Source organism: Sander lucioperca, chromosome 24 (genome assembly GCF_008315115.2).
Source record: "Sander lucioperca isolate FBNREF2018 chromosome 24, SLUC_FBN_1.2, whole genome shotgun sequence".
NCBI classification, from domain to species: domain Eukaryota; kingdom Metazoa; phylum Chordata; class Actinopteri; order Perciformes; family Percidae; genus Sander; species Sander lucioperca.
Window position 1 is genome coordinate 6,067,663 of NC_050196.1, and position 11,677 is coordinate 6,079,339.

General features: G+C 37.7%; 2 protein-coding genes across 6 annotated transcripts in view; both read left to right on the top strand.

The window, feature by feature from the left end:
- LOC116044541 (glycerol kinase) overlaps positions 1-1,376 on the top strand; it is a 19,046-nt gene extending 17,670 nt beyond the window's left edge. For 2 of the 3 annotated variants that reach the window (XM_031291799.2, XM_031291800.2), the window contains one exon: positions 1-1,376. This exon is cut by the window's left edge and continues 560 nt beyond it. The gene's annotated coding sequence lies outside the window, so the exon portion shown is untranslated. The other variant, XR_004103705.2, reaches the window with a different exon arrangement.
- Positions 1,377-1,868: 492 nt separating this feature from the next.
- nfkbiz (nuclear factor of kappa light polypeptide gene enhancer in B-cells inhibitor, zeta) lies at positions 1,869-11,661 on the top strand. Of its 3 annotated transcripts, none has more exons than XM_031291802.2 (11): positions 1,869-2,086; positions 3,174-3,318; positions 3,773-3,861; positions 5,090-5,415; positions 5,686-5,791; positions 5,882-6,028; positions 8,650-8,713; positions 8,805-8,974; positions 9,535-9,645; positions 9,734-9,901; positions 10,746-11,661. In XM_031291802.2, exons 2-11 carry the CDS (start codon positions 3,225-3,227, stop codon positions 10,782-10,784), a joined length of 1,314 nt encoding a protein of 437 aa, XP_031147662.1. In that variant the 5' UTR covers positions 1,869-2,086; positions 3,174-3,224; the 3' UTR covers positions 10,785-11,661. The 3 variants fall into 3 exon arrangements, with proteins under 3 accessions (XP_031147662.1, XP_035854457.1, XP_031147663.1); XM_035998564.1 differs by having other exon boundaries at positions 1,869-2,060; positions 3,171-3,318; positions 5,096-5,415; XM_031291803.2 differs by lacking the exon at positions 1,869-2,086 and adding an exon at positions 2,824-3,093.
- Positions 11,662-11,677: the final 16 nt, after the last annotated feature.

An 11,677-nucleotide genomic window follows, 5' to 3' on the forward strand; every position in this document is an offset into this window, starting at 1 on the left:
GTTAATGAACTGACAAGGTTGCTTTTTTTGTGACGTTCTTTTCCATACTGGCATGTTTTTGAATCGTAAAAATATGTATTGTGTAAAGGGAAAACGTGCGTTGACGTGCAATGATGAATCAGCAGACGTAGACATAGGAAGACACATATATTTGTACATTTGTGTGTGACACATTAAAAATTATCCCAAAGCTAGAACTATGAAGATCATTAAAGGAGAAAAACTGAAGCCGCTGTTAATAAGTGATTATTTATCAAGGAAGCTTTTTTTATTTTTTTTTATTACATTACTACAGCCTATCATGGTTCAGATTAAATTTTATAACTTTAACATGCTCTGCTGTTTGTCTTTATAGAGTCATGATGAAAATGGCAAAAGCACTACTTCCCACAGACTTACTTACTTAGTACTTTATTTATTTTGGTCACAAGTTGATGTGATGATTTTTCATAATTTATCAGGAGAAACATTACACTAGCTGCTCTAGTTTTTAGCATAAAAATGTTCCAAAAAATAATCAAAAATTCACTTTCACGGCATGCAAAATGTTCAAACGCAAACATTTTCTATGCATCCTTAAAGCTAACTCTAAATGAAGAAGCTGTATTACACTGAACTGTTTGGCATTTTTGTCTGATTCAATTATTTTCATTCAAAGGGAGATTTATAAAAAAACATAGAAACACATTCTTAAACTAGTCCCCTTTGCTGTAAAGTCATGGTTTGAAGAGTAAACTTTGAGGAAGTAGAAGCGAATGAATGCATGTCTGTTTATTCTGGTGCCCAGCATTTGTCATGTTTTGTTCTGTGTGGATCTGATCTGATACTTGATGAAAGGCTGAGGCAGAACTGGTATTTTGTTTCAGAAATGGTTTAGGGTTTGCTGTGTATACTCATGCAGTGAACTGAAGGTATGAAATGAATGCGTTCAAAGTGCTCTTTTGGGATATAAACACAATTTACTAATGGATGTGAATTAATTGAATATAAGGGAAATGTCATTTTGAGCAGAGAAGCTATAGTGTTTCACACCAAAAATGAAGGCAAACATGAAAGCAAAGTGTGCTATCAATTCAAATGCAAATGTGAGACCTTTAACGGAAATTGTTGGTTTTGATGATGAATTGTTTCCTATCGAACAATTAATGTGTCTCCACTTGCTACTTGCTCTGCCATCGCTCTCTCATTCCCCTTCAACTCATTCACAACGAAATCGATATAAAAAGGCATCTATCTACACCAGGTACTGCTCGGTTTGAAATGTAATGAGTTTAAAATGAGGAAACAATGTGTGCTTATGTCATCACCTTTCATGTGTGGAAACATGTTTTACGGGAGAGTAAATGTCATGAAAAATAAACTTATTTAGTTCTGAATTTTTTTCACTTTGGTTTTATATGGTGCAAACTGATCAAACTAAAAGCACTAAAATTCAGAGATATCGTTGACATTAAAACTGCACAAATTATGTACAAAGTAAATAATCAACAGCTATCAAACAGTATCCAAGGGTTGTTTAAAATGAGAGAGAGCAAACATCACTTAAGAGGAACTTTTGTACAAATGCTAAATATCACTGCATCACAACCAAAGGAGTTAATGTATGGAACAGCTGCAGTGAAGAGATGAAATCATGTACAACAATGAGCAATTTTAAGAGACTATTTAAAATGAATATATTGAATGGATACGAAAAGGACTCGAGGTGTTAGTATTGTATACTGACTGTATGGTCTGACAGATTACTGCACACAACAACATAAACAGAACTTTGCTGGACCTCGGCTTCCTGCAAATCTACTTGTCTGTTCAGTATCTCACTTCCTCCACTGTCATGATAACCAACATCACGCACTCAAACAAGCATTCACTGCATTTGGACCAAAGCCAAGCACAGCACAGCCTGCCTTTCTTTTGGGGGAAAAATCCCAACACATAGCTGCTGTTAACAGGGGAGTGGTTTGTGCCAACAACAAATGCAAGATGCAAATTCAATACCTGTACTTTCACTTCTGAGACACTGAGGCTTCATCCTGCAGATGTTCTGACGGCTGCAAACACTGCTTGACCTGACAGTCCTTTACAGGTATGTACAACTATTGATTGATTTATTCCCACCACAACCTTACTTACATCTACATCTTACAACTTATTCCCTGTTATATATTGTTCCTAACCTATATTATTTATGTTCTTGTTTGTTAAGCAATTCTAATTCTATTGTTTACATTCTTGTCTTTTCATAGTCATAGTTAATATTTAATAATAAGCTATTGCACTGTTCTCTTTTGCACTACCACCATTGCACACAGTCTACCATAGCACCTTTAACTCTTCAAATTTCTGTGAGTGATTTTAATGTATATCGGGTTATATGTGTGTATGTGTATTTGTTGTGTTATAGTTGTCTAAGCTACTGGATTTCCCTTGGGATGAATACAGTATCCATCTATCTATCTATCTATCCATCTATTTATCTATTTGTAAACAAAATTTCACTCATAAATACAAAGACAGTACAGGTTAACAACTGTTTTCTTAAGTTTTTTGTCTGCTGCTATATGATAACTAACAGAAAATAGTTGTTTAATAACAAAACTGTTCTCTCTTTGCTATATGAGTATTTCACGTTTGCTCTGCAGTTGAGTTACTGATTAACTTATAAAGGCTGTATTGCACAGTTGTTTTGCTTATGAATGCAGCACATTAAGCTCATTTGCATATTAACTGACCCTCAACACCTTGTTTCTAAGTTAGAGTAGTGGACTTCAAACTGACTGGATCTTTTATTTGTTTTTTATTATGAACAAACTCTTTACTATACTCGTTTTTCCTTAAAAGATTAGAGACCAGTTAGTCTTTAAATCAGCTTGGAATTTAATGGAAACTATCTGCAATTAAACAGTGATAAAGTGTAAATTCACCGATTAGGATTAATTCCAGGATTCACTTTTAGTAGTGAAAAAAATGTTTCAAACCTTTCTGTTGAAAATGACACGGCACGCACCTATTTAGTAACGTGTCAACCAGGAAGTTGAGCAAGGTGTGTGTGGGGTGTTTTTTTGGTATTTGCTTTGCATTTCTTGAAGACAGGTGAGTCAGTCATTTTATTATCATGCCCTGCTGAAACTTGATTGCACTGTGTTGACAGCCACTTTGATGCTACATTTCAGGTGTCTGAAAGAAGAAAACATTTAGTCCCAAGTGGATCTGTGTGTTAATAAATGACCTCCTTAAACATGTTGGGTTCAAGAGGGAACGACACCAGAGGAAGCGAGATTCTGCCAATGTTAACCAACTTCAACCAGAACAATAACGGTCAGTTTTTTTTTTTTTTTATATGATTATGGTAATTGAATATGCACATTCACCGCTTTCAAAAAGTATGAAATTAAAACCACACACATGCTCTCTAATCTTCTTGTTCCTGAACATTTGATTCCACTTGTATTGTTTGCAAGACACAGAGGGAATGAGGAAGTCCACGTATAGAATGGCTATGTGTTGAATCAGCACACTGTTGACTGTTCACCAAACTTCAACACGACTTTAACCTAACTAACATTGTGTGCAGGGTAGCCATTAGAAATTATGGACCGGGGTACAAATGTTTCCAAATTGGGCCCCTCATCCTACCAAAGTACAATTTTGAATTCAGGACTTTTATTATTATTATTGGTATTGAGTTGGTACTTTCACTTAAGTAAAGGATGTGAATACTTCTTCCAATGTATGTATGATGTCCATTCATGATAATTTTTTCCCCCCTCAGGCTTTCTTATCACTGATCCCAGGCCACCAGAATACATACACGCTGTGCACAAGAAGACTGTGAAAGAACTGCTCATGATGAGACGCCAGGTAAGTCACAGAACAGGTATTTCTACAAGCACAAGCACATGAGCATGATAAGACAAGTTTAAGATAAGTTTAAGACAAGTTTCATTGCAGGGTTTGGTTCCCCCAGAAAATGCAATCAACTTCATTATTCATGTTTTATCTATTATCTATTATACAGTCATGTGAAAGAATTAGAAGATCCATGCTAAAGTTGACTAAAAAGAGGAATAAAAAAATCATCTTTTGCAAATTGATCTTAATGCCTTAATTAAAAAAATGAGGAAAAATCCAATCTTTAAGGACACCAATTTTCTTTGTGAATGAATAATGTATCGTAAATAAGTAAATGTTCTTCCTCAAAATACAGGGGGCATAAGTAAGTACACCCCTATGTTAAATTCCCATAGAGGCAGGCAGATTTTTATTTTTAAAGGCCAGTTATTTCATAGATCCAGGATACTATGCTTCCTGATAAAGTTCCCTTGGCCTTTGGAATTAAAATAGCCCCACATCATCACATACCCTTCACCATACCTAGAGACTGGCATGGTTTTAGTTCAGTTAGCCTAATAGCTGGTTTGATTTGCATTGAGAGATGATTTTATGGAAAGTACCCCATGCCAGTCTCTAGGTATGGTGAAGGGTATGTGATGATGTGGGGCTATTTTAATTCCAAAGGCCAAGGGAACTTTATCAGGATGCATATCCTGGATCCATGAAATAACTGGCCTTTAAAAATAAAAATCTGCCTGCCTCTATGGGAATTTAACATAGGGGTGTACTTACTTATGCCCCCTGTATTTTAAGGAAGAACATTTATTTATTTACGATACATTATTCATTCACAAACAAAATTGGTGTCCTTAAAGGTTGGACTTTTCCTCATTTTTTTAATTAAGGCATTAAGATCAATTTGCAAAAGATAATTTTTTTATTCCTCTTTTTAGTCAGCTTTAGCATGGGTGTCCTATTTTTTTCACATGACTGTATATAACATTTCTTCATAAATGTGTTTGCCTATTTAGTTTTGTTTATGAGGAGAAACATCTCCAGTACAAGGAAGAAGTTGAGCATTCCTCCACTTCACTGATATAACAGAAAGCAAAGTACAAGTTCTTAGTATGCAAATCATTTACAGGCTGCGCCAAATGTTGGTTTGTTACAAAAATAGACGGCAAAATACATTCACATGCTTGCATAAAATTACTCGGGATTTAATTACAGCTTGGAAATTTGTTTATGTTTTTAGAAACTGAACTGCTCACAGGACGACCACAACTCGGTGCATACATTTAAATGTGCAAAATCTGAAGCTTTTCCCAGTGACCTGAGTCCTCACCTGTTGGGCCATTCAGGACCGGTTAACTCCAATATTACGAATGTCCCCCATGCTTCTCCTGAAAATGGTCACATTGCCCCACAAGAACATCTGCAAAATCTGCCTCTGCAGGGACAATTGGCTCCGACTGCTGAAGTAAAAATGACTTTATTTCACTGGCAAGTACAGCGAGAGGCACAGAGGATTGAAAGAGTTTCTCCTGAGCTGCTGAACATGCAAGATGCGGATGGTGACACGTATGTATTAATGAAGAAAGTCACCAGCTGAAATAGGTGGCTAAAAGTAATGGATAATAATGACTGAAATCCAGCTTCTGCTACTCCAAGTGTTAGTAACACAAAATATTTAGGTCAGTCATTGGTTTAAAAAGAAGAAAAAAAATCATGATTCTAGGGAAAGAATCGATTCTAAAATCGGCACAAATACGATACACGATACAGATGATTTTTGATTCCACCCCTAATGGATATATACTGTAATTGTCCATTTTCTTCTCCAATTTCCAGTTGTCTTCACATAGCAGTGGCACAAGGTAGACGGCCTCTGGCTTATGTGCTTGCTACAAAAATGGCTCAATGTGGTTCTCTGGACATGAAGGAGCACAATGGGCAGGTACAAACACTTAACAAGGTTGTATGTTCAGCTCAATTAATAGTACACGTCTAAAAAAAAACTATAAACCTAACCTAACTTTGCACACAGACAGCTCTTCAGATAGCAGCTGCCACTAACCAGCAGTTCATAGTTCACGATCTGCTGGCACATGGAGCACAAATCAACACTCGAGACGTCTGGGGCCGATCTCCTTTACATGTGTGTGCTGAGAAAGGCCATTTTTCCAGTCTTCAGGTAAGAATGAACTGTAATGCATCAACACAAGTCATGTGCAAATGTCACTGAATCAACATCAATTTAGCACCCAATAAAATGTTTGATTTTGACCTGAATCATTCATTTTTACTCCCTTGGTGAAGGCTTTCAAGATCCATTCCAGGATTTGAAATGTGTTTTGTTTAGTGTTTAGTTTTATAAATATTTATAACACAATAGGTTAGGTAGGAATACCTCAAATTAAGTTTAATTTTGACAATCCCTTTTCTTTGTCATTGTGCAGTATTTTCTTAATTGTTTAAGATATTGCTTCAAGTGTTAGATGCCTATTCAGGAGTTTTTAGGATGTGGGTTTGAACCATAGACTGTAGGTTTGTAGGTGTGCTGCTTACATTTATAGTTCAGCGGAACGTGGATTAAGATTTTTGATGACATCCCACAATGCAAGAAACCCAGAGACCACCTTCCTGGACTGGTCATCTCGCCTAGACGCGGCTTCGTTCGGATTGGCGAACTGATCCGAAAGGGCAACCGCGATGGCTGAAACTTGACCGAAAAATGCGTGTTTATCCCGGCTCTTATGAACTTGCTTCATGAAGACGTATGCTAAAAAGGAAAACAACAGAGTGCTTGTCAGTCAGAGGCTGAACGGCCACACAGGCAAACACAGACGTCACCCATTGGTTAGTGGACTGCAGGCCCCCAGGAAGTGCAACGGGCTCGATGGTGTTTTAAGCCCCCCAACGTCGACTTCAAGGCAGCGCTGCGACCGTCGACTTCAAGGCGCCTAACCTTAACCCTAACCCTAACCATTGCCTAATCCTAGTGCCTTCCAGGCAGCGCTGCCTGGAAGACGACGTTGGGGGTTTAAAACACCAAACACAATGCAATGGGCTTTGAAGCAAATTGAACATAGAGGTCAGAACGGTGGAATTGCAAATCCTGGGCCGTTACGTGATGCCCTCTGGTTCAAAAAGAGCGTCACAACCTCCATAAAATGACTCGTTTCACCATCAGAATTTGATCCATTCGGGTCAATAACATTTGGAAAATCTAGAAAAGCTGCACGATTAAATAATTTAATCCCCATTCAAGTTGGTGGAGTGCTCATTCGGAGTAGCCAGCTCGGCTGGCGGAGGTCTCTAGTGCGCCTGCTCTATGGGCCGCACAATGCAGAAGTAGTGCCGATCATCTGGGTCATTTTTGGCTCCATGATGCCAGCTCTCATAGGTAATGAAGGGGGCTCCTCCTCAAGCGCTGTATCCAGGTTTTTTTAATACATCCATGGTGAACTGCCGTTTTGAAGCCTTGAGTTTGGGGATACGGGCGTTGCCATCTTGGGTTTTTGCATCCAGATGACGATTTTTGACGAGAGGGTGGAGCTGAGGAGGATGACATGGCAAAGCCAGTGTAGTTTATGTTTGAAATGGCGCTACGCTAAACTAAATGCTGAAGGGGTGGGTTGCCTATTTTTAAGATAGTCTTACAGTGGAGATTTACTGGTGTTTTCTTTTTATTTTGTTTCTGTCAATGTTGCACTCTGATGTTGTCAGACACTTATAATAATAATCTGAGCATACAGTATCAGTGGCTAAACAAGCACTTTTAGTGGACGTAAATTCAAGGTACGCAATTGCTCATTGCTTACAATGCTGCTTGTTTTGCCAATGCAGACTGAAGTTGTCTTGTTTAATACTGGACCAATTTCAAAAAATGTTGTTCCCATTAGACACAAAAACATGGGAAAATAGGGTCCAGGTAGAAAAATACCTAAGTTACGAAAACGATACTGACATGTACATTGACTGACATTGAAATGTACGGGATTCAAACCTGGAATCCAATCTTTCGACCAATGATCCAGATGGGCCAGAGTATCAGACCAGTTCTCAAGGCCAGTGTTTTTTTAAAAAAAAAAAAAGAAATGTTATTAGGACAATTCACATTAATCAATGTGCTAGTGTTAGCCAGTAGGGCTAATTTTCAACTGTAGTCCTAATTACCTAGAATGCATTGATGTCTTTATGGTGGGAGGAAACTGGAGCACCCAGAGGAAACCCATGCAAACACGTGGAGAACATGCAAACTCCACACAGAAAGGCCCTGCCCGGACCTGGGTCCGGACCAGGGATATGACTTTGCAATGCCGACTTGCTGTGAGGCAGCAGTGCTAACCACTGAGCCACCTTGCCGCCATCTTGCAGAGCTGTTCCTGACATGTCCATTTGTAACTGTATATTAGGGATTTTAATGTAAGACACCAAGAATGTTGTTAGTTTATCCAATGTTTCTTCTTTGACTCATCACGTGACGAGAGATATAAAAAGAAAATCTTAGACTTTAACCCATATCTTTGCTCTATCTTTTATAAGATAACAAATTAGGATGGCAATACCTTTTTTTGTCTACACACTCACACATATGTATGACATGTTAAAAGGTTGATAAAAAGTTGTAATAACAATTTATTCAAGGTTGTTCTTTGTATTGCTTGCTCTAAGGGGGAACTGTGGGGTTTCTGGAGCTACTCTATCTGGGAAGTGTCCTGAGATAACTTCTGTTATAATTGAATATAATAAGAATTGTATTACATTTTTCTAAACTATCTTGATATCTTTCATACACACTTATTTCTGCAGAGCATCTGGAGGACCCTTATGGGGACTGGGCAGCCGATTGATATTGAAATGTTCAATTATGATGGTGAGTATGTTTGATTTAACTTAAAACCTGGTATTCATGATGCTTATGTAAAGTGTATTTGTGATAAAATACTACTGTTCTCTGTCCTCAGGTTTAACTCCGCTACATGCAGCAGTCTTGTCTCACAACGCTGTTGTTAAAGACATGAGGAGTCTGGAGAACATTTGTTCATTTATGGCAAAGGAGCTGGAGCAGAGGACACAGAAGTATGTTGAGTGTATTAAGACTCTGCTGCTCATGGGTGCCTCCTGTGGGACAAAGGTAACTATTAAAACTAGTGGAGAGAATTTGACTTTGGTCCATATAAACACTTAGCTGCTTGTTTTTCCTTTATTTTGTGATTTGGGGAAATACATTTCCGGTTCTTTTCAGAGTTACCTGCAGTCACATTTAAAATGATATTCCTTGTAAAAAAATAAAATCAGTTGTCCTTGCTCAAGGGTACTAAAGCAGAAACATATAGCAGTGACAGTTTGTCCTACTCATGCGCACAGAAGAGGATAAGGGCCACATGTGAAAAAATTTGAGTTCTGAGTTTAGACAGAGTCAGAATTCTGAGAAAAAGTCAGAATTCTGAGAAAAGAGTCAGACTCTTCTCAGAATTCTGACTTTAAGCTCAGAACTCAGTACATTTTTTCCACATGTGGTCCTAATCCTCTACCGTATACACACACATGTTAAAAGTCCCACCTGCTTTTTTTTAGGATTAAAAAGCCATGTGGTCCAGCGATAAATGTTAGTAATATTGCTTCACTGTTTTAAGAACCAACTTTGAGAAAATGACCTTGTTTTCATACAGTGTTTGTTTTTCATTTCTGCAGGATCTAAAAAGTGGAAGGACGTGCCTTCACATGGCTTCTGAGGAGGCAAATGTGGAGCTGTTGAACATTTTCCTTGACCAGCCATCTTCACTGTATGTTATCAATGTTAAGGTAAGCTGGTGCGTTGTAATGAAATTAAAGTAACAAAATTTGTGCAACTGTGTGTAACAATGTGCAATTCTGTGTCTGTATGTTTTAGACATTCAGTGGAAACACAGCCCTGCACATTGTCAGCTCTTTGCAAAATCATAAAACTCAAGTAGAAGCAGTGAAGCTGCTGATGAGAAAAGGCGCAGACCCGGGGAGCAGGAACTTTGAAAATGACCTGCCATCTCAACTGGTGCCTGAAGGACCCGTTGGTTTAAAGGTAGGGTGTATGCCTATGTGTTTGCGTAGGAAGCATTGAAAAAGTGGGTGGGGCAATCTGATGGGGTTGTTTTTGAACGGAGTAGAAGTAGTCTCGCATTGCCAGACCTTCCTCCACAGCGCTGCGGAGGAGGGTCTGGCTAGTCCACACAGCATTCCGTGAAAAAAAAAACGTGCTCTGAAAAAACGTGCTGGCATTTCTTTAAACCAATCACAATCGTCTTGGGTGGCGCGAAGTGCAATACGGAGCAACGGCGCCTCTGCAAAATAGCCTCCGGAAGGAACTTGTTTTGGTGTAATGTGTACGTTCAAAAGTTGTTTTAGTCGTGTAACAGAAAACTCAGATTGGACAGATAGTCTAGCTAGCTGTCTGGATTTACCCTGCAGAGATCTGAGGAGCAGTTAAACATAGTCCTCGTGAATCCACCGGAGTTTAGAATGCCAACACAAAGGAAGCCCAAGGTAACGGATATCCAGCCTAAATGAGTGAAATCCGGCTGAATTTCCGTCGGCAACGGATCAATCCCAGAAGTGGAATGCCGTGTATATAGACTAAAGCAGAAGTAGTCGTAGATCTCATTTCCTAGTGCCTTTTAACAGGTGGTTTGATACTTATATCTGGCTAAAAAGTATGGGTACATTTTGTAATTTTGCCCAGAGTAAGTGTTTGACAAAAGATCACATATTTGAAGATTTTAAGAGTGAGGCATTTGAAAACATACTGTAATGAGAAATGTTGTAACGCAATAAGATTTTTGTTGCATAATATTCAGACCAATCTTCTTTGTTATCCTTTACTGTTCAGTTTTGATAGAATGAGTGATGATTTCTTTCGTTTGTTTTAGGTGCGGCAGATCCTGAAAGGGAAATATTTTCATGCTTAAGTGAAGCTCAAAATCACTGTCAGTCAGACAGTCCAGTCTATCATATTTGTTATTTGCCAAACAAGGCAGATGCTAGTTGTTTCAGTGAAACATGCCAAATTGTTCATTACTATGTAATGGCCACAGAGAAAGTAAAGATACGATTTATATTTTTTGTTTATTAACCTTTATTGTTTTAGGCATTAAGCCAATACTTTTAAGATTGCCATACAATGAGCAAACATGCTCTGTAAATCTGTATGGGTTGTGTTTTGGATAATGATTTATGATAATTGATGACAAGTTGTTCCATAGTTATGGAGGATTTAATCATGGGTTTTCTTTATTTGAATGTAGAAATATTATGCTTCATATCATTGTATTTGGAAATGCATGAACAGTTAACATATTGTAGTTTTTTTCTTTAAAGCGTTCTATTTTGGTGTCTATAAAGTCAGGTGTTGGTGTAAAAATGTATATGCATTTTCTCAAAGGTTTAATATTAATATTAGTTTGTGTAGAAAATGTACACACTGACCACACTACTGTACATTTTATGGTGTGATGTTTTATCATGAAATTTCAAACTGAAAATAGTCTGAAGATATTTTAATATTCCATATTTTGTGTGCATGTTGAAAATGTTTAGTTCATTTTGTTTAGTAAAGGGAATGGAAATGTTATGCAACACGTCATATTTTGAGGTCATCTACATAGTCAAATTAATGTAGATTACATAAAACATTTAACATATATTGTGATGACACTTTCTTTAACAATGTATACTTTCCTACATGTGTAAATGTTTGCTTGAATCTGAATGTCTCAAATCATTAATGCACCTACAATACAATAACAATGTCCCTGCTGGGGATCAATAAAGGTTTATCTCACTTTATTTTAAATGTGTAAGT

Excerpts from the sequence above, each read along its gene's own strand:
- nfkbiz (XM_031291802.2), top strand. The coding sequence starts at position 3,225 with ATGACCTCCTTAAACATGTTGGGTTCAAGAGGGAACGACACCAGAGGA. Across the intron at positions 5,416-5,685 it reads CAAGATGCGGATGGTGACAC|TTGTCTTCACATAGCAGTGG; the intron begins GTATGTATTAAT and ends TCCAATTTCCAG. Across the intron at positions 9,902-10,745 it reads AAGGACCCGTTGGTTTAAAG|GTGCGGCAGATCCTGAAAGG; the intron begins GTAGGGTGTATG and ends CGTTTGTTTTAG.